Here is a 20,983-nt window from a genome sequence, read left to right as displayed (position 1 = left end):
TTTTTTCCCGAATGCAGTGACAAAAGCCGTGTGCCCATGTCAGTGGCATTTTGTTTATAGATATCACAGACCTATGCTGACTTGAGAGAAGTCCAAGAGAATCAGAGTCAGATTTAATATCACTGGCATATGTCGTGAAATTAGTTTTGTGGCAGCAGTACATTGCAATACATAATAAAAAATTTTATAAACTACAATAAGTATATATTTAGAAAATTAAATTTAGTGCAAAAAGAGCAAGAACAAGTATTGATGTAGTCTTCATGAGTTCATTGTCCATTCAGAAATCTGACGGCAGAGGGGAAGAAGCTATTCCTGAAGTGCTACATGAAGGTGAATTATCTGCTCCAGTGAAAAGTTACAAGGGTTAGAGTTTGGGAGAGAGATTCTTAGATGTAAGGTCCCTTTAACAATTAGGTTCTGACTGCCCCAGAGTTAAGCAAATTGTACTGCCACTGTTTGGAAATTGGAAGTACTTTATCATTGCACACACTTGAAGAATTTCAGAAATAGAATAAGGAAGAGAAAGTAGGGTCTTTGCAAGAGGGAGAGAATTGCTTGTTTACCTGAAATGTGCCCCATAGAAAAGTTAAATTGCCCATGTTTTAAAATGCAACCAATCTAGTTTGCATTTCACATGCCAGCAAAGGGTTTTTTTGCCTGTGCTGAAATGGTGAAAGGAATTGAATGGTCAGAGAAGTGCAGGTTGGTGGGGGGGGGTGGGTGGAGAAAGAGGAGACAATGAAACACTTTTCATCAGCTTTGTCTGACAGATGTGGAGAGCCTGCAGGGAATAGGTTTATCAGCATTTGCATTCTTGCCGCCCACACAGCAGGCAGTTGCGTGGAAGGAAGGTAGTGCACACAGGGGTGGGGTGTGGGGGAGGAGGAGGTCGTGGGCGGTTTGTGACAGGAAGATGTAGGCCTTTGCATATGGTTTAGCTGTGCTATACCTTGTGGTTTCCACCCTGTGCTTGTTCCAGGTATCTGCTCTACTGCCATAGTGCCTTAACATTAACACCTGTCAACTTTAACCAGTTTTTGAGCTCTCACTCTGTACAGAAACTCCTTGGTTACTTGTTTTGAGGCTGGAGTGCACTTGGCAGAGGACAAAAGCGTAATTGCAGGTGATAACTTCCTTTCCACTCCCCCCTGCACCACCACCATTCATATATTCATCGGCACACACATTGGGTCTTGTCCTAAACGCATTGACTTTTGCACATTAATCGCATGGACTTTTTACATTGCACGTCTGAAGGATGTGAAGTCACTAAGGATTGTTTGAACTGCTGCTAATAATTAAGCAGTGTTGAGGAATATTTCAGTCCTTGCATTGCTGATCATGAACTTTTTGTCGCCACTGTCAGGTGTTCAAAAGTTTGAAGTAATTTTATTATCTAAGTACATATTTTCTATGGTGGGAGAGTCTAAGACCAGAGGGCATGGCCTCAGAATAGAGGGGCATTCTTTTAGAATGGAGATGAGCAATTGCGTTAGCCAGAGAGTGGTGGATCTGTGGAATTCGTTGCTGCAGGTGGCTGTGGAGTCATTGGGTGTATTTAAGATTCTTGATTAACTAATTAAACTAAGGCTGACAGCCTATGTGCAAAAGGAGACAAATTGTGAAAATATACAAAAAAAAACTAAGTCTATAGCTTGTGGATTTGGTTTGGCATTGAGCTGAGTGAAGTTATCCACTCTAGTTCAGGAGCCTAATGGTTTCAGGGTAATAACTATTCCTGAACCTGGTGGTGGTGTGGGACCCAAGGCTCCTGTATTTCCTGCCGAGTATTAGTAGTGAGAGGAGAGCATGGCCTGGATGATAGTTTATAAAGATGTTAGTGTCAATTGTGCTTTATCAAATACCATCAGGTATTTTTTTTCAACCTGTGTGGCTTAAAAAGGAAATCTTTTTTTAAGCAAGTTTAATTGATGCTGAATGGAGCAGGCACGGTCTGCATCTGGAGGAAACTCATTGTATATAATTTTAGAATGACTATTTCGTCTAAATCAAAAGTTTCAACACCTGAAGTTTCACTGTTTTGAGTTTTATTTTGGTGATCTTGGCTGAACACAGTGTTCATCTAGTTTTACCATGAAATTGAAACCCATAGTTCATGAATTTGGGATATTTAAATCAATATCTTGCCAGTCTTCTAGACTGGATGCAAGAGATTTTGTGAAATATGAGGTATCTCACCACTTAAAGCAATCAGATGAAATTGTCTGGTCTGGCTCTTGTTCATTCAGTTACTTATGGTATTTATGAAAATGGCAGCATCTCAAAAATGATTTGAAATAAAACCAGAGAATACAAGTCAGGTTGCATCTTTGGAAAGAGAAATGGTTGATATTTCTGGTCTGGGACTCCTCGCCAGCACCTGAAAAGTTAACAATTTCTTTCTGAGACGTGGGATTCTGCAGATGCTGGAAATCCAGAGTAACACACACAAAATGCTGGAGGAACTCAGTAGGCCACATCAAAGGAGAGAAATGAACAGTTAACATTTTGTACCGAGACCCTTCATCGGACCTGATGATGGATGCTGCCTGCCCTGCGGAATTCCTCCAGCATTTTGTGTGTGCTTATTGGAATACACTTTAATTTTAGCTGCACTTAAATATAAGGGAGCAACACCTTGTCTCCCGAAAATGGTGCTTGACTCCTTTGGGATCTGGTCCACAAGTGACAATCTCCTTCACTATCTTGACTGGCTTATAAATTGGCTTGACTGGTTATTATAATAATTGTTGGTTAGTCTCGGGGCTAGGCTTGACACTGGTCTTGTGTAATCGTTACACCTGCTGCTTTTTAGAAGCAGACTGTGGTTCCAAGATTCAAGTTTATCCTTTTGTGTACACCAAAACATGCAGTGGAATGCATCTTTGGTGTTATCAACCAGCTCACCTGGGGGTGTGCTGGGGACGGCCTGCACGCATCCTGGTGTCAACATAGGGTGCCCACAATGCTCGGCAGAACAAACAACAAAACAACAGCAAAACAATTTCCGTCCCTCCCACCCACGCACCTACAGTTCTCCAGCTCCAAGACAGGCCTCATTGGCCTCCAGAGTACTCGGGCTCATAGACGTCGTGTTTTTTTTTACTTCCCCAGTGGATACGCTGACCAAGAACAGGAGAAATTGTCCTTCCTTTCTCTTACACTGGTGTAGCAACCAATTTGCAGGATCCCAAAGCTGTCCCAGCTGCAAGCTGCTAGCCATAAGCCTTTGATTTTTATTTTGACTTCCACCTGGGCTATGTTGGGCTTCTGTGGACGAGTGAAGAAACCAGCTGAGTCACTGCAGAAAACGAGTGTTGGACTATTAGCTCAGGATAATTCTACAGAACAGCCCAAGCATTGTCCGTAAAAGCTTTCCTAAATGTCAAATTAGTTGCTTAATTAATTCCTGGTTCAAAGATAATGGAAAACTAATGCAATATTTCTAAAAGATAACATTTGTGCATTAGTGGGGGGGGGGGAGGGAATGTCTAGGCAATTGGAAGTTGGTATTAACACATCCCCACATCCTTTCAAATTGAAAGTGGATCTAGTGTTGAGGTGTTGCGGCATGTTGAGGCTTATTTTTGAATTTTCATTAACTTGTGCATTCTGTCAAAGATCTGTAGGAGCTATAGGAATAACCTTTAGCTCTCTGTTCCCATGGTAATGAATGAATGAATGCACTACACTGATATTTAATCAATACAATTCCCATGAGCTTCTAATGGAGGATTGAACTTCACTAATGTACTGGTTTTATTTAATTCCATTCAGTGGGGTGTAGCAAGATCTTTGAAATGGTTTTCTATTACTAATGTACCCTCATTGACAGTTGGGCTTTTAACCCCTTTGGAGCTAGTTAGGTCCAATATATTCCATCGAGGTTAAAGGCCAATACTGGAAAAGCAACCCGGTCGATAAAGGCAAGTCGGTAGAACGGGGCACTGCAATTGCAGCTCGGGGCGTCTGAATTCAGAGTTAAATTTTTGGCGTCCTCTGTAAGAAAGCTTGTATGTTCTCCCGGTGAGCATGTAGGTTTCCTCCCACCTTAAAAGCTGTACAAGTTGAGGCGAGTAAATTGTGGGCATGCTCTGTTGGTGCTGGAAGCGTGGGGATGCTTGCAGGCTGCACGCAGTGCATTTTGGTCTGTGTTGGTGGTTGACGCAAACAGTGCATTTCGTAGAAGTTTGAACATTATAGCACAGTGCTGCTCCTTTACCTCATAATGTTGTGTTGACGTTCTAACCTACGCTAAGCTAACTTAACCCTTTCCCTCCTTCATAACCTCCCATTTTTCTATCATCCATGCGCCTGTCTCTGAGATTCTTAAATGCCCCTAATGTATCTGTCTCTACCACCACCCCGACAGGGCACTCTGTATAGAACTGGCATCCCCCTTCACTTTCCTCCAATCACCTTAAAATTATGCCCCCTTGTATTGGCCATTTCTGTTTTTACACACGTACATGTGGCAAGTAAAACTAACCTATTGCTTTAGAAGCAACCCTGGTAATCCCAACACTTCATCAGCCAGCCCTAAGTGTCCTTGGGAAGTGGTTGTGTGTCACCTTGCACCGTCGCTGACCCTCTGCTGAAGGCATTCTCACAGCACTGTTGCATTAAAAGCTGCAGGATTTAAACCCAGTGACAACAGAGGAGGGGCCGTGCGTTGACGAGCTGGGGCACGTACAACTTCGAGTATGATTTGCAAGTGTTGACGTTGCCACGTAATATTTGCCCATGCTCTTCTCTGTCAGAGGCTGCACGGTTGGGAGCTATCATCAAACTAGCCTTGACAATTAACTGGAGTACACTGTGCATGTACTATATGTCAGCATCTAAAACAGAGGCATGGTGTAATAATAATTTAAAAAATAATGTATTTAGACTTTATATAAAATGTAATTGTGACTAACAGATGCATTTCAACTGCAGAAGACAATTGACTAATTCCAATGTATAAGGCTATTTGGTGGTCATTATGATTTATTTAAAACTATCTTTGTATCTGAATTCAAACCCACTTCATTGTCATATAACGGGGACACAGGCCCTTCAGCCTGACTTGTCCGTGCTGACCAAGATCTCCATTTGGCCCATGTCCCTCTAAAGCTCTCCCATCCATGTATCTGCCTCAGCACTTCCTCTGGGTAAGGGGAAATAGTTGCCTCTCTTTTTCACTCGTCTGAAGTTAATGCCCGTGTTTCTTAATTTCTCAAACCTTGGGTGTGTTGAGATTCATCCTATCTATACCCCTCATGATTTGAATATTATCACAACTCGCAGCTATGAAACGATGTTCCTATCTTGTATACTAAAAAGGGCAGCATTTCTGATTAGCTGTTTTACCAATTTCACCTTTTATTTCAGGCGATCGACTGAGACAGACGGAAAACCGTGCTACGCGTTGCAAAGTGGAGCGCCTCCAGCTGCTGATGCAACAGAAGCGAATGCGTAGGAAGGCTCGGCGAGACGCCAGGGCACCGTACCAGTGGCTGCCCAACCGCAAGTCCAGCCGGTCCAACAGCAACAGCAGCGTATCAAGTGACGGCAGCCTAGACTTGGACTTTGAGGACTCTGTATGGAAGCCTGAAGTCAAAGCTGATATCAAGTCTGAATTTGTTGTGGCATAGACCTACCTGGCAAGGGGCATATATATTAAAAATAAAAGCAGGACTTCACTTCCGATTTCAGTGACCAAATGTACTCTGCGCAGACGTCTCACGGTTGCACGTGGAATATTACAGAAGATGGGGAGAGAGTTTAAAATGTGGTCTCTTGAAATCAGGACAGAACACCTGGAAAAATAAACATTTAGTTCCCACTAAACACGAACGCTGTCTGCAGTTCAGGGTGGAGAAAGTCACACGATTACGTGGATCTAACAAACAGTAGTTGGCGCGCCTGCAGTGGCAACAAACGGCTGCCTTACAAAATGGTCAATTATGACGGATACCGGAGAAGACTTGGCATGTACGGACATGAGAATGCATTTACTCTTGATGAAAAAAGCTGCACAGTAAAGCTGCTTGTTGCCATGGTTGCACTGTTTTTTTTCCACGCAAAGGTAGCAGGAGCATTGCAATTTCAAAAATGCTTCCTTTGCCTCATTGAGGAGGGTGGTCTATACTTCTATCAAAAATAAATGAAGTTTTTTTTTAAAAAACCATAAATAATACTGTATGTAGCATTGTTCACCAACACTCTGAAAGCATTTAGTTACTGAAATTTTGCACAATTATGAACAGCGTGATGACAGGTAGCTTTCATTCGAGTGAGTTTGGCCAGTGGTGACTGCATGTGTCCATGGCGACGGGTGTCTGACCCTGTGGAAGCTGTTGCCTTTGGAGATGAGAACAGTGGGTAGAGCGCTTCATCCTATTGGTTGGTGGCCAGTGTCAGGCAGGGAAGGGTTAAATTGCGGACATGAGCAGAACTGTTCCAGTGAGAGTGTGACGTTAAACTCGGTCACCTTCACCCTGCTGTTTTGGGAAGGGGGCTGCGACTCTCTACACGGCGAGGCAGAATAAACACCTTGGTATTTTTTTCCCCTACACATCTGAGCCAGATCATTTAGAGGTACACTTGTGATACAGTACAAGCTAATATAGACTAGATAACTTGCAAGATCCATTATTCAACTTCTCTTATTGCTTTGGGCAAGCCACATCCTGGATTTAACCAGCGGATGGAAGCTTTGTCGCTGTTGAGTGCAGTCCAAATGATGGGGGTTGATTTGGGCCTGGGAAGAAAGGTTTTGGGTATAAAGCAGGCCTTGGAGTTGGCATACAAGTTCCTACTTTGCTCGACCCAATGTGAGTGCTATGATTTAGTCCAATGGTACAAGTTTTAACTTTCCAAGATAATAGTCAGAAATCCCCATCTATCTTTTCTTTAAATAACATGTTACATTTTGGTGTGTGTGCACAGATAGAGTGAGTGTGTGTGTGTGTGGTGTGGGAGGGGTGGAGTGTTTAAATCCAAACTTGTTGTGTAAGCATGCATAAACCCCTCTTGAAATCCAGTACCTGGCTGTTCAGACTGCAAAGGTTAGCTTAGTGCCCTGTGGTGGGGGTCCAGTTAGAAATGAAGTCTGAATGCGTGCCATTTGTTGACCACAGTGCAAAATGCAGAGTGTGAGGTGTGTTCTTTCTTTTAAATATGCTTTAGAAACAATTGGCTCTGTACTTATCTGACAAGGTTGCCAAGACGACAAGTTAAAATCGTCTGAAGTTGCCCAAGGTCATGCTGTTACAATACTGTGATGTCACAACCCAGTCTCTTCCTCATCAGTGTCAGGAACACAAGTGCCTTTTTGATCCCAAGTCTGCTTCGATGTCCTCGGCCTCAGCTGGGAGAATTCCCCCCATCCCACCTACGCTCTTACTTACAGTCTATGAAAAGGCCAGTGCTACATCCTTGTCCCCCGCACCTCCCTTCCACATGTTTTTTTTTGGTCTTCCTATTGTCGATGTGTTTCCCCCGTCTTTGTCATTGAATTGAATTGTTTTTGCTTGCTACTGTACAAAGAATGTTATAACACTTCAACTCCAAGCTTCATAAGTTGACTGTGCCTCCATTGAAGACCCTGCAAGGCCATTGTAGTGTATCAGGATGCACCATCTGGACCTGTCTTGTCCTGTACCTTTGTGACTGCACACGTTACGACATCCCACTTCTGTTTGTGATCTTCCTGCTCGTATTTACCGTAGGTTTTTTATATATATAAACATATATATTTAACTGACTTCGTACTGTGTGCTTTCCATTGTGCCCCTATCCTGGTTTAAAAAAAACGTAAAGAAGCATTAATTCACCAATTTGTTGGTGAGGATTAACTGTCTGAACACCTCATTTAAATATTCTGTATTCTTGTAGCCAATTTAAAAAAAAATGCAATGTTCTAGCTAGGCTGGTGTAGCACAACTGTGACTGTATTAATTTATAAACCAAAATGGTGACTGTGAACTAGGTATTTATTTGTGCTTTTGAAAGTCTGGGGGGGGGAAAGTGACGTCACAGTTTGAACACGGCCAGGGTTGATGCAATCTCCTCGTGGAATCTGCGCCAGTTTCCATAATTCTAAGCAATACATTTCATTGTGACATGGAATAGGTCTTGTAGTTCACTTGGGTTTGGGGGTTGGTTAAATGTAACCAAAATATTATTGTCACTCGGGATTTTGCATTTACCTCTGCCATATACACTTGGCAAGACGAGAGGGTTGATGGATTGTCATCCTAAGCATTGGAATGAAGCAGAAAAACAGTAAATTATGTATTGGTATGTAGATAACTTTACATGCATGTATCATTAGGACTTGACAATGGTTTGTGGGACATACAGTAATTGGTTGTTATGTGGTAATCTGAACATGTACAAACTTGTATTAGGTTTTTGTATAGCATTGGAGAGAAAAAAAAACAACTCCACAGGTATAAATAATAATAAAAGACCAAATGTTGGTGATAAACATATTTTTCATGTTTGTGTGTTGCTTTATTATCAGACACCATCTATTCTTTGGTTATTTTTATTAATTCTGTCAACAAGATTACTTTCCAAACTCTCTGTTAATATTTTCAGTCAAACGCATCATCTCTTCTCACTTAATTACTTACTATCCATTACACCGCTGGTGTTTAGGGCAGCAATGAAGGTCCTCCACCTGTAGTGGTGTTCAGGACTTCCTTCATCGTGTCAGCAGCTTCCTTTTGGTTTTCAATACTGTCAGTCATGCAAGTCTCAGCTGGAGACGCAGGAATACCATCGCACTCAGATGTAGAAGGATTCTTCATTGCTGTTCCCATAACAATTTTTGCTTTACCAGTCCAGGGCTGTTGTCCCTGAGCTGAACCCCTGAACCCAGAGGACTGGTGGCCTGTTTGGCATGGGTGACCCTACCAAGAGCCAAAGCTTAAAGCCCTGACTCCAACCAACATAGATCTCTAGGTCATTGAGGCTCACAAGCCTCCAAACCCAATGACAAGGTTCTGATGCTCATGGAGGATTATCTCTTCTGGTACAAGGTATTTCTCCTGTGTTTTCACTTAGATACACAAAGACAAAAGTGACAGCTTGGTTTTTCATTGTTTGATGTATTTGCCATGTGATGCCTATTACCCAAGTTTTTATATACAAGCAATTAAATCACAGGAACGTGGACACAATAAATGCAGGAGAAATTTGACTGATCAGCAAACAGTCAATGTTTTGGACCTACAAGCCTTTAGACCCAAAATGTAGAGCATCTCTCTTTGTCCTGCTGAGTTCTCCTTGTGATTTGTTTCCGACTTTCACAAACTGCAGGCTTTTTTGATAATGATAGTGATAATTATATTTGGAGAGATATTAAACCCACAGAAATAATTCATCACAAAAGGGAGGAGCAAAGTCAAGATTGCGCTAAACAGCAACTCTTTTGCTTGCATCTTTGAAACAGCTCTATTTCTATCTTTGACATCTTTTATTACCTTTTCAAAGTTCTTTTGAAGACTTTGACCTAGAGTTACACTCTGACTTCAGTTCTTTGTGGGAATGGGACCCACTGTCAGGGCTTCATGACAGGCTGCTTTTTGACATGCCAAGGACCTGGCCTGAAAGATTTGGGTGCCTTCAGGGTGCCAGATTTTTGTTGCTCTGGAGACTGGCTGATTCAAGGCCAGTGCCCCAGACTGAGGCATCATGGGAGAACACAGAACAGCAGGAGCTGTGTGTCCAGAGACCTGAGCCTTTCCAGTGCCAATTTTCTGGACTCAGAGCTTGGAAAAAGCAACACAACAGACTTTTAACATCATAACTCAGCTAGTTGTTTATTGCCTCCCCTGTCACTGTGAAATGGGAAAACCTCTTATTCACTTATTAGGGGAGTTGTGAGAGAGAGAGCCTGTGGTATGTTGAATTACTGGGTGAATGAGTAGTCTTTGGACTTCTGCAAAACTTTACTGATGCTTTGCTGCATGCTTGAGAGCTCAGTGGAGGGTGCTGATGCTTTTTTGGTGGTGGGAGGTGCGGAGCTGGGGGGAGCTTTGGGGCTCTGATGATTAACTGCCGTTCATTCTTTGGGGCACTCTTGTTTCCATGGATGTTTGCGAAGAAAAAGAATTTCAGGATGTATATTGTATACATTTCTCTGACATTAAATGTACCTATTGAAGTTATCAAAAAGAGAGGCCAGAAGTTCCTGAAAGTGAAGGCACTTCTAGTCAGCGGAACACTCTAATTTAATTTTAATCCCACCACTTGCTCCAGGTTTTTTTTTAATGATTTGATTGTGATCCTCAGCTCTTTAAGTAAAATTAGACAAATCATGAAATCTTTGCTCTCAAGAATATGGAAGAACAGCATCACTGCCTTAACTCGGAACATGCCAACATTATATGGGAGTGCACTGATGAGCAGGAAATGGGACAAACTAGATGGTTTGATCGAAATGTAATTTACACATGGACTTTATTTTGGAGATGATCTTTTCCCCATTAATGACGTGTTCAGGGCAAACAGTTAGGAGTTATTCCCTTTGTCCTTAAAGTACCTTGCAGAGGAGGCTTCAAACTTGGCTCTGCAAGGAATTTCAAGGACAAAGGGAAGAATCCTAGATGTTTGTCCTGGGCATGTTCTTGACGTAAAAAGATATTCCCCAAAACCAAGTCAGGGAATTTATCATATTTATGGATCCCCTGAAGAATCTCCTGTAATGTCTTCTTGGTTAAGATTTTGCGAAGAGGCAGAAGTAATGTGTTTTCAGCCACTTTTTTTTTAGTGGAGATGCAGTGTAGAGTAGGCCCTACCATACTTCGAGCTGTAGCACCCAGCAACCCCCAAATTAGCCCTATCCCAGTTACAGGACAACTTGCAATAACCAATGAACCTACCAACAGGTATGCCTTTGGACTGTGGGAGGAAATTCACACTTGGAGGAAACGCCGGTGGTCAATGGGAGAACGTACGATCTCCTTCCACCTAGCATTGGTGGGGGCACCTCTGTTACAAACCTGCAAATACTGGTCAACTGGAGTTTTAGAACATAGAGCTGTATAGCACAGGCCCTTCTGCCCATGATGTGCTGACCTTTCAACCTTCTCTAAGATCAATTTTAACTCTATAGTCAAGCAACACACATATAAGTTGCTGAAGGCCAGGCAGCATCTATAGGAAAAGGTACAGTCGATATTTCGGGCCGAGACCCTTCGTCAGGACTCACTGAAAGAAGAGCTAGTAAGAGACATTTTTAACTCTATAGTCCTTCACTTTTCTCTTATCCATGTGCCTATCTAAAATTTTTTAAAAGTTCTGACTGTTTCTACCTCTGCTACTTCATTTGGCCATGCGTTCCAAGCACGTGCCACTGTCTGTGTAAATATCTCTGACATTTCACACCCCCCCCCAAATATTTTCCTCCATTCACATTAAAATGATGCTGTTACGTATTATCCACTGCCATTCCGAGGGGGAAATGATGATGGCTGTCCACTCTATCTATGCTTTTTATCATTTTATGTATCTTCTCAAGACCGATCTCACCCTTCACTCCAAAAAGAGAACCCCTGACTCTTTGTGATGGAATATGCAGCCCTAACTCTGAGATGGGATTCAAACACCCCAGGTTATGTTACACTCCACTTTGCACCAAGTTGGACCAGTTGAAACTGCACTTTTTTTTTTGCAGCATGGAGTCATGGAAATGCACAACTTCCATTCATTGAACTGGAGCCAAAAAATCTCTCACAAGCAATTATGTCTTGCCGTTATCTGACCATTTTATGAAAGTTGTGATGATCTCAGTTTGTCTGATAAAGGTGGACGACTAATTATTACTCAACTATCACAGGCATGCTTCAAATTCCTGATTACTTGAGTCATGAATGCAATGATTTATTTTGGAATTCCAGTCTTTAAAAGTAAAAGTTGATCATCTTAGAGTCATAGAGCTCTACAGTGCAGAAACAGGCCATTCAGTCCGTCTAGTCCATGCCAAACTATTACTCTGCCTAGTCCCACTGAACTGCACCTGTACCATAGCCTTCCATACCCCTCTCATCTATGTACTTAGCTAAATTTCTCCTAACTGTTGAAATTGGATTCACACTCACCACTTCTGCTGACAACTGGTTCCATACACGCACCACCCTGACAAAGTTCTCCTTCATCTCATTGTCTTGCTATATAATATTTAAGTTAGTAATGTTTCCATTCCATAGCTCTGTTAATACAATAACTGATGTGTTAAGGACTTCTATTTTGCAACTTTCTTTAGGTGTATTATGTCATGTTGCAAAGGTTGGTTTACATTTATCTAGAAAAAGGGGTTTCCAGCCTGGGGTCCATGGACTCTTTGTCTAATGGCATAAAAAAGGTTGGGAAGGTTCTAGAAGATGGGCGACTATGGGAGCTTGGCTAGGGAAAGGCTAGGTAGGCTAGGATTTAAAGTTCTTCATAGTTCAAAGTAAATTGATTATCAAAGTATATTCCATGCCACCATACACTGCCTTGAGATTTGTTTTCTTGCAGGCATTTTTCAGGAAAGTAAAGAATTACAACAGAGTTTATGATAAACAACATAAAGATTGACAAACAACCAATGTGCAAATAATTAAAAATGTAAATAAATAATACTGAGTTGCAGGTCCTTGAAAGTGAGTCCGTAGGTTGTGGAATCAATTCAGCATTGATGTAAGCGACTTCTGGTCAAGATGGTGACAGTGAATGATGCTTTCTTGGGGGACATCTTCTAGATAGTCCACAAAACTCTATACTTCACTTCTTCTACATTTTTTTTACATCTTAAGTGTGTTTCTAGAACTGTTAAGAGCCTGCAATATAGAGTTTGGAGATCAATTGAGTGATCTAGCGCATTGCTGATTTCGAGAAACTTCCAGGAGGTGAGCGACCTCGAGGTGAAGAAGCTTAGAGATGGGGGTGTGAGCTCATGATTGACTCCATTTCTCACCCATTAAAGCGTAGAAGAATATTAAAACATTGCGGCAAATGTTCGGCACAAACTATCTGCCTCTTGCTCGCTACTGTGATGATCTCTTGTTTGCTGCTGACAGATACGGTGTCTGTCTGTGACGTATCGCTCGCTTGTTGCTCCTGAGGAAAGGCCCTCTGAGTGGTCTCTCTCTCTCCCTCAATTCTGTTGGAGGATGCTACTGAAGTTCTGCAATTTATGGATTAGGCTGTAGAGTGTCGTTCAAATTGGGCTCTCGGTTTTATGTTTTTTTCTGTGTTTTTGCCTGTTCTTTCATTTTCCCATTTCATGTGATTTGTTGTTTTTTATTGTGCTGGGGGAGATTTGGGGTCTGATGTTCTTGCTGTTTTCTCTGTTTGTTTACTGCATCGGGGGCGGTTGATGTTCTCTTGCCGTTAGTGCAGTTTTTTTCAGTGGAGGGCGGTTGAAGATCCTACTGCCGTTTGTGAGATTTGTTTTTTTTTGTGCGGGGGTGGACGATGTTTCTCGTTGAATGACTTTCGTAGCTTTCTTTGTTTGATGGCCATCAACTCAGAGTTGTATACTGCATACCTACTTTGATAATAAATGAACCTTCGAACCTTGGTGTGGTTATTCACACTGGTTCAGGAGCCTGACGGTTGATGGTAATATCTGTTTCTGAACAGTTGTTGGATTAGAAACATTAGGTGTGAAACTGCTTCCCAGCACATTGTACGAAGATCCTTCCCTAGATCAATGTAAACGTCTAGGATACGTCTGTCAAGGAGATGTATAAGGGAGAACGATTTTAAAAAATCATGTTGTGGGTAAGAAGCAATTTGAGTCAGAAGTTAGTAAAAGGGCGACATGGCAGCATCGTGGTTAGCGCAATGACCTCAGAGCGCCGGAGATGACCGATTGGGGTTCGATTCCCGCCGCTTCCTGTAAAGTTTGTACGTTTACCCTGTGATCACATGGGTTTCCTCTGGGTGGTCCGGTTTTCTCCCACATCCCAAAGATGTAGTGTTAGGGTCAATAAGTTGAGAGCACGTTACGTTGGCACCGGAAGTGTGGCGATGCTTACGGGCTGCCCTCAGCACGGTACCCGCTGATTTGAAGCAAACAATGCATTTCACTGCATATTTTGATGTACATGTGACAAATAAGGCTAATATTTATCTTCTTAAACAAAAAAAATCTTCCTTTCAGAGTATTTGGTAGAGGAAGTCATTTCTCTCAGGGCTTAGTCTAAGATAGTTCCTATACAGTGCGTGCATCAATTATTTGCATATGAAGTGTTGATACACAGATTTATATGAAAATAAGAGGTGTTGTATATAACTTTCAGGAAGCAGAATTCTAATTTACATTTCCATCAGAACCCACTTCTTAGAACAATTTAAATGCAAGGGATTCTACAGATGCAGAAAATCTCGAGCAGCACACAAAAATGCTGGATGAACTCAGCAAGTCAGGCAGCATCTAAGGACGGAACAAACAGTTGGTGTTTTGGGCTGGGAACCTTTGTCAGGACTGGAAAGGAAGGGGGAAGAAGCCAGAATAGGAAGGTTTGTTGGAGGGGGGGAGAGGAGGAGCAAAAGCTGTCAGGTGATAGGTGAAACAAGGTGAGGGGCAAGGCAGGTGGATGTATGGGGAAGGGGGGATGATAACTCATGCGCGATACCCATTAAGGCATTGAATTGAATTGAATTGACTTTATTTCTTACATCCTTCACATACATGAGCAGTAAAAATCTTCACGTTACATCTCCATCTCAATGTGCAATCATAGTAATTTATAATAATTTATAATAAATAGAACAGTCAATGTAATATAGAGTACACTCAAGTCAGCGTGAGTTCATCAGTCCGATGGCCTGGTGGAAGAAGCCTGTTGGTCCTGGCTTTTATGCTGCGGTACTGCTTCCCGGATGGTAGCAGATTGGAATAGATTGTGATTGGAATGACTTGAGTCCCCAATGATTCTACAGGCCCTTTTTACACACCTGTCCTTGTAAACGTCCTGAATCATTGGCAGTTCACAACTACAGATGCACTGGGCTGTCCACACCACTCTCTGCAGAGTCCTGCGATTAAGGGAGGTACAGTTCCCATACCAGGCAGTGATGTGTAGGAAGCTATCAAAATTCAGTTTTATTTTAATCCTAATTTCTTATACTTCCTGTTCCAAAGGTATTGTGATATTATTGGAATATTATTCCAAGGCTGTCAGCAATCTGCTATTGCTTGTGTGGCCATTGTTAATGGGAAAGCCTACAGGGAGACTCAGTAGTGTTTAATCATAGGCTTCAGAGCTGAGCCAGATTTTCATCTGACTAGATATTCATTTGTATTCTCTGCTATAATTGGATGTTGGACACATAGTCTGTTCTAAGGAGACATTCATGTACACTGAGGCTGTGCCCTTTGGCCCTGCCTGGACTAGAGGATCCATCTCCACCTCTCCACTCTATCTAGGCCTTTCAATATTTAGTAAGGTTCAATGAGAACCCCCCCCCCTCCATTCTTCTAAACTCTAGTAAGTACAGGTCCAGGGCCAAAATGCTCCTCATACATTAACTCTTTCATTACTTGGGCCATTCTTGTGAACCTCCTCTGGACCCTCAGGACAGTGGTGCTGATTAACAATATGTGGTGTTTTCCACCTTGAAATGAACGCTGATCCACCCCGCTCTTTGGGTAGATCAGTTGAATCACCTCGATGGCTCCAAGCCTGAGTCTTGCAATGAGAGGCACTATGGAAGCAAAACCTTTGAAGGATACATTTCTCTCTCTCTCTCTCTCTGTCTCTCTCCCTGTCTCTGTCTCCGTCTCTGTCTCTGTCTCTGTCTCTCTCTGTCTCACTCTCTCACTCTCTCTCTCACACAAGATCCTGCAGAATAACACACACAAACTGTCGGAGGAACTCATCAGGTCAGGCAGCATCAATGGAGAGGAATAAAGAGTCAACGTTTCAGGCTGAGACCCTTCACCAGGCCCTGATGATGGGTCTTGGCCTGGGGCATCGATTCTTTAAGTCGCTCTATGTGGTGGTTTGAACACTTATTGTGGTTCCCTCATTGCTACTGGGTCTAAACCATGGAACTTCCTACTCTGCTGTAAAGGGGAATTACTTTCACCACATAGACAGCAATTATTCAAAGTCAAAGCTCAATTTATTGTCATTTGCACAAGTACGTACGTATGTACACAGATGCAACAAAGTAAATTTACTTGCAGTACCATCACAGGCACATCATATCAGATTCAGAACAGTCACAAGAAAAACATAAATTGTACACATTTTTTACAAGAAAGAATACAATTAGAACAGATAAAAGAACATTGTTGTGCAAAGTGGTCATAATGTTGCTATACCAAGGTAGTGATAGAGTTGTCCATAAGGCCATAAAATATAGGAGCAAAATTAGGCCAATTGGCCGATCAAGTCTGCTCCCCCATTCCATCACGGCTGATTTGTTCAACTCATTCTCCTGCCTTCCCCCCGTAACCTTAAATGCACTTACTAATCAAGAACCCATCAACCTCTACTTTAAATATACCCAATGACTTGAATTCCACAACCATTTGCGGCAATGAATTCACCACCCTCTGGCTAAAGAAATTCCTTCTCATCTCTGTTCTAAAGAGATGGTCACGTATTTGGAGGCAGTGCCCTCTGGTTCTGGACCCCCCCACTATAGGATCCATCCCTCTTCGCTACCTAGGCCTTTCAATATTTAATAAGTTTCAATGAGAACCCCCCTCCCTCAATATTCTTCTAAACTCCAGTAAGTACAGACCCAGAGCCATCAAATGCTCCTCAGACATTAACTCTTTCATTCCCAGGGTTATTCTCATGATCTTCCTCTGGAGCCAGTTCAACGCCAGCACAATTGTCCAGGTTGGTTCAAGAACCAAATGGTTGAATGGAAGTAGCTGTGCTTGAACCTAGTGATGTAGGACTTCAGGCTCCTGTAGCTCCTGCCTGATTGCAGCTGAGAGAAGATGGCACGACCTGGATCTAGAAGGCTCACCACAATGGCAATAGGAGTTGGTCTTGCTTGTCAAGCCCATATAGTACAAGTAAGTCCAAGACCATTAGCAAACCAAAGACACAAGAGCAAAATTAGGCTAATTGACCCATCAAGTCTACTCTGTCATTCTATCATGGCAGATTTATTTTCCCCCTCAACCCCATCGTCCTGCCTTCTCCCCATAAACTTTGACATTCTCACTAATCAAAAACTTATCAGCCTCCAGTTTAAATATATCCAATGAAATGGCCTTCACATGCATCTGTGGCAATCACTTCCATAAACTCACTACCCTTTGGCCAAAGAAAAATTCCTCCTCATCTATTCTGAAGGGACATCCTTCTTATTCTGAGGCTATGCCCTCTAGTACTAAACTCTCCCAATAAAGGAGACATCCTCTCCACATCCACTCTATCTAGGGCTTTCAGTGTTTGGTAGGTTAACCAAAAGAACCCGTCGTACCTGTTAATACACAACGGCCAGAAACAAAAAGAAGAGAGGCAACTACAGAAGTGATTAATTGAATATTATGTCCTTGGAACAGGTGAGTGGTACTTCCTGGATCTGAACAGAAGTGAAACCAATAGTACTCACTTCTCCGTTCTGCCTCCAAGAAGCGGGCTACTTTTTTTTCTGAGAACTTTGCAATAACTGCTTTCCTAGCCAATTGCTAATATTTTTGCCATTAGAAGCCCATAGTGACAAATGATTATATGGAATTTGTCATTTAGCTCCTTGCTAGACAACTCTCCTCACACCAAACATTCTTAGCAACACTTCTAATTGCAGCCTGCAAGCTTCAGGGGTCAGGGGTCAAGGATCAAGGATCAACTTTATTTACAATATATATTTACATGTATTTGGGCCTTGTTGTAGTGTGTGGTCAGTGTGTGACATACAGCAATAAACAACAATATTCACCAATTGTAAAGAATTATGCTCTATAAAGAAATAAAGTTGGAGGTTAAAGTGCAGATATGAAATAAAATGTGCACAAATACATAAATACCAGCATGTACTTCCAAAGTAAACAGCATTATAAAAAGTGGTTTCAAGTGTTTACAGTGCAGTGATGGGGTTAATAGATAGAGGGGGGGGTGAATTAACTAGAATGATTGATCGGATTAACTGCCTGGGGAAAGAAACTTTTAAGATGATGTGAAGTTTTTGTTTTAATAGTCCAATAGCACTTTCCAGAAGGGAGCTCTTGGAAAAGGCAATTTTCAGGGTGGGGAGTGTCCACAATGATTTTTCCTGCCCACTTCTTTGTCTTGGAAACATACAAGTCCTGCAGTGATGGTGGACTGCAGCCAATGACCTTTTCAGATGACCTGACAGTTTGGTGTAGTATTTGTATACTGTGAGGGGACGCTGCACCAAACCAGACAGTAATGGCTGAGGTGAGGATGCTCCTTGTGATGGCAGTGTAGAATTGCACCAGGATGTTCTGGGGTAGATGCATTTTAGCAAACTGCCATTGGAGCCTGTGATTTACAGTTTGGAGATCGTTTGAGTGATCCAGTGCTTTGGCGACTCCGAGAAGATTCCGGGGAGTGAGCATGTACTTGGACGGCCGCGATGCAAAGAAACTTCGAGACGGGGTGCAGGCTGATGTTTGTCTCAACTTAAAGCGTCGAGAAAGATTGAGATATCGAGGCGAATGCAGAAGGTGAATAAGAGTTTCAGAGCTGACTACCTGCCTTTTGATCACTGCCAGAGAAGGAGACTGTGAGCAGCCTATCGCCGTGTGGCTCGCTGTGCAGGCAGATAGGCCTCTCTGCCTCATACTGTGTCCCTCTCTTTCGTTGAATGTCAGTGCTATCGTAGGAAGGTATCGTGGTACTGCGTGTATGGACCGAACTATTGCATTTATGGATTGCGGGCTTCTTTCAGACGTGAGCTTTTTATATTCTGTGTCTTTTTATCGCCCATTCCTTTTCCGTTTTGTTGTGCAAGGGGAGGGTGTTTGGGGATCGAAGTTCTGTTAGCTTTTTTGTGCTGGGAGGGTTTTTTTTTGGGGGGATGGATATTCCTGTTCTGTTTTGTGTGAGGGGAGTGGGGTTTTGGGGGCAGCAGGTTGATGATCGAGATGCTTTTCTTTTTTCTACGGGGGGGTGGGTTTGATGCTTCTCTCTGAACAACTTTCATGTTCTTTGTTTCGTGGCTATCTGGAGAATACAATTTTCAGAGTTGTATATGGATACATGCTTTGATAATAAATGTACCTTTGAACCTTTGAAGAAGTTTATCATCTTCCAAGCCTCATGGTTCAAGCTGAATTTCAAGTTAAAATTCAAGTTTAATTGACATTTAACCATATGCATGGTTGAAATACACAGCCAAATAAAACATCATTCCTTCACGTCCAAGATGGAAAACACAGCACACAGCACATAAAGTTATGATAGCACATAGTCACAGAGTAATATTTGCATAAGTCCCTTGAGTGGCATGGCCTGAAGATTGACAGTGTATGGGATGTTGTCCTGGAGCCACATTTCCGCAAGAACAAGCACATAGCAGTTCCTCATCTCACTCAGGATCAGCTACAGATGAAGGCAACTTGTCTTCGAGGGAGCGAACACTGGAGTGCAGCACTGACGGGAGATCTGGCCTGAAGGAGCCAGCTCACAACCCAGCCCAGATTCCAGCGCTCCTTCCGCGCCTCTCACTTCTCCCACACTGCATCTGGTGCTTCCACCCCTGGGTGGCCGTAACAGAGAATGCCGCGGAATGAGGGCCTGATCTGCACAGCTCCCCTGTCATCAGTCTTGCTGATGAACCTTACTGATATTACCAATGTCCACCACATCCCAGTGGCTAGAGGGGGCGGGGGGAGGCAGGTATCTGTAGCAGAATCCCATCAGAGTGATTGCACCCTTCCTGTTTTTGAGTTCTACCATAGGCTCAGTGGACGAATCCTCCATTATGCCCCTCTGAGCACAGCTGTGATATTCTCTCTGATTATTTAGTGTGACTCCCACAACTCTTTTATCTTCCTCTCTATCTTTTCTAAAACATTGAAACCCTGGAACATTAAGCACCTATTCCTGTCCCTGTCTCAACTACAGTAATTGTCTGTAATGGCCACAACTTTATAGTTCCGTGCTCTAGGTTCATCACCTCTACTCATAGTACTCCCAGCATTACAACACACACATTTCAAACTACCTGCCCCATCATATCTACTACTCTGCTCCTGCCTGTTTTTAACTGATGCTGACATCTACCTTCCTCTCCATCCCTCCACTTTCTGACCCGACACTCCTGGCTCCCATCCCACTGCCACACCATAAAACACTGATGGTGGGAAGCCGTAAACAGGTTATGTCTATGATTTGCACGAATGCTTTGAAGAGCTCCATACATTTTCCTGTCGACCCACAAAACTGGGGAGCGGTTTTTATCGGTGTAATTAACAATGCAGATCTGAATTGTCAGAAATAAATACGGAAACAAAGGGGTTGGTTTTTGTTTCCATTACAAGTCTTATTATTAGGTGTCACTGTAAACATTTTAAATGACATTTTATAATACTGTTTACATAGTAAATACATGCTAGTATTTATGTATTTATGTGCATTTTATTCCATATCCATACTTTAATCTCTGACTTATTTTTATATGATTTTTTATCCTTTAAAATTGTTCAATGTTGTTCATTTTTGTTTCATGCCCTGCCAACCCAACGCAGCAAGCTCCTAATACACGTAAATGTATATGGCGAATTAAGTTGATCTATAAAACTGTATGATTATCAGACATAGGAGCAGAATTAGGCCATTCAGTCCATCAAGTCTGCTCCACCATTCCAACATGGCTGATTTATTATACCTCTCAAACCCATTCTCCTGCCTTCTCTTGTAACCTTTGATGTCCTTACTAATCAAAAACCTATCAACCTCGACTTTAAGTATATCCAATGACTTAGCCTCCACAGCCATCTGTGGCAATGAATTCCACAGACTCACCATCTTCTGGCATAAGAAATTTCCGCTCATTTTTCTGC

At 42.4% G+C, this 20,983-nt stretch overlaps 1 protein-coding gene across 1 annotated transcript in view; it reads left to right on the top strand.

The window, feature by feature from the left end:
- midn (midnolin) overlaps positions 1-8,452 on the top strand; it is a 34,596-nt gene extending 26,144 nt beyond the window's left edge. The window contains exon 8 of the mRNA XM_063032483.1: positions 5,377-8,452. Within this exon, the coding sequence (XP_062888553.1) occupies positions 5,377-5,639 (263 nt within the window). The 3' untranslated portion in view covers positions 5,640-8,452. The remainder of the gene's footprint in view (positions 1-5,376) is intronic.
- Positions 8,453-20,983: the final 12,531 nt, after the last annotated feature.

This window comes from Mobula hypostoma, chromosome 24 (genome assembly GCF_963921235.1).
Source record: "Mobula hypostoma chromosome 24, sMobHyp1.1, whole genome shotgun sequence".
NCBI lineage: Eukaryota > Metazoa > Chordata > Chondrichthyes > Myliobatiformes > Myliobatidae > Mobula > Mobula hypostoma.
This window is presented reverse-complemented; position numbering and strand designations above follow the sequence as displayed.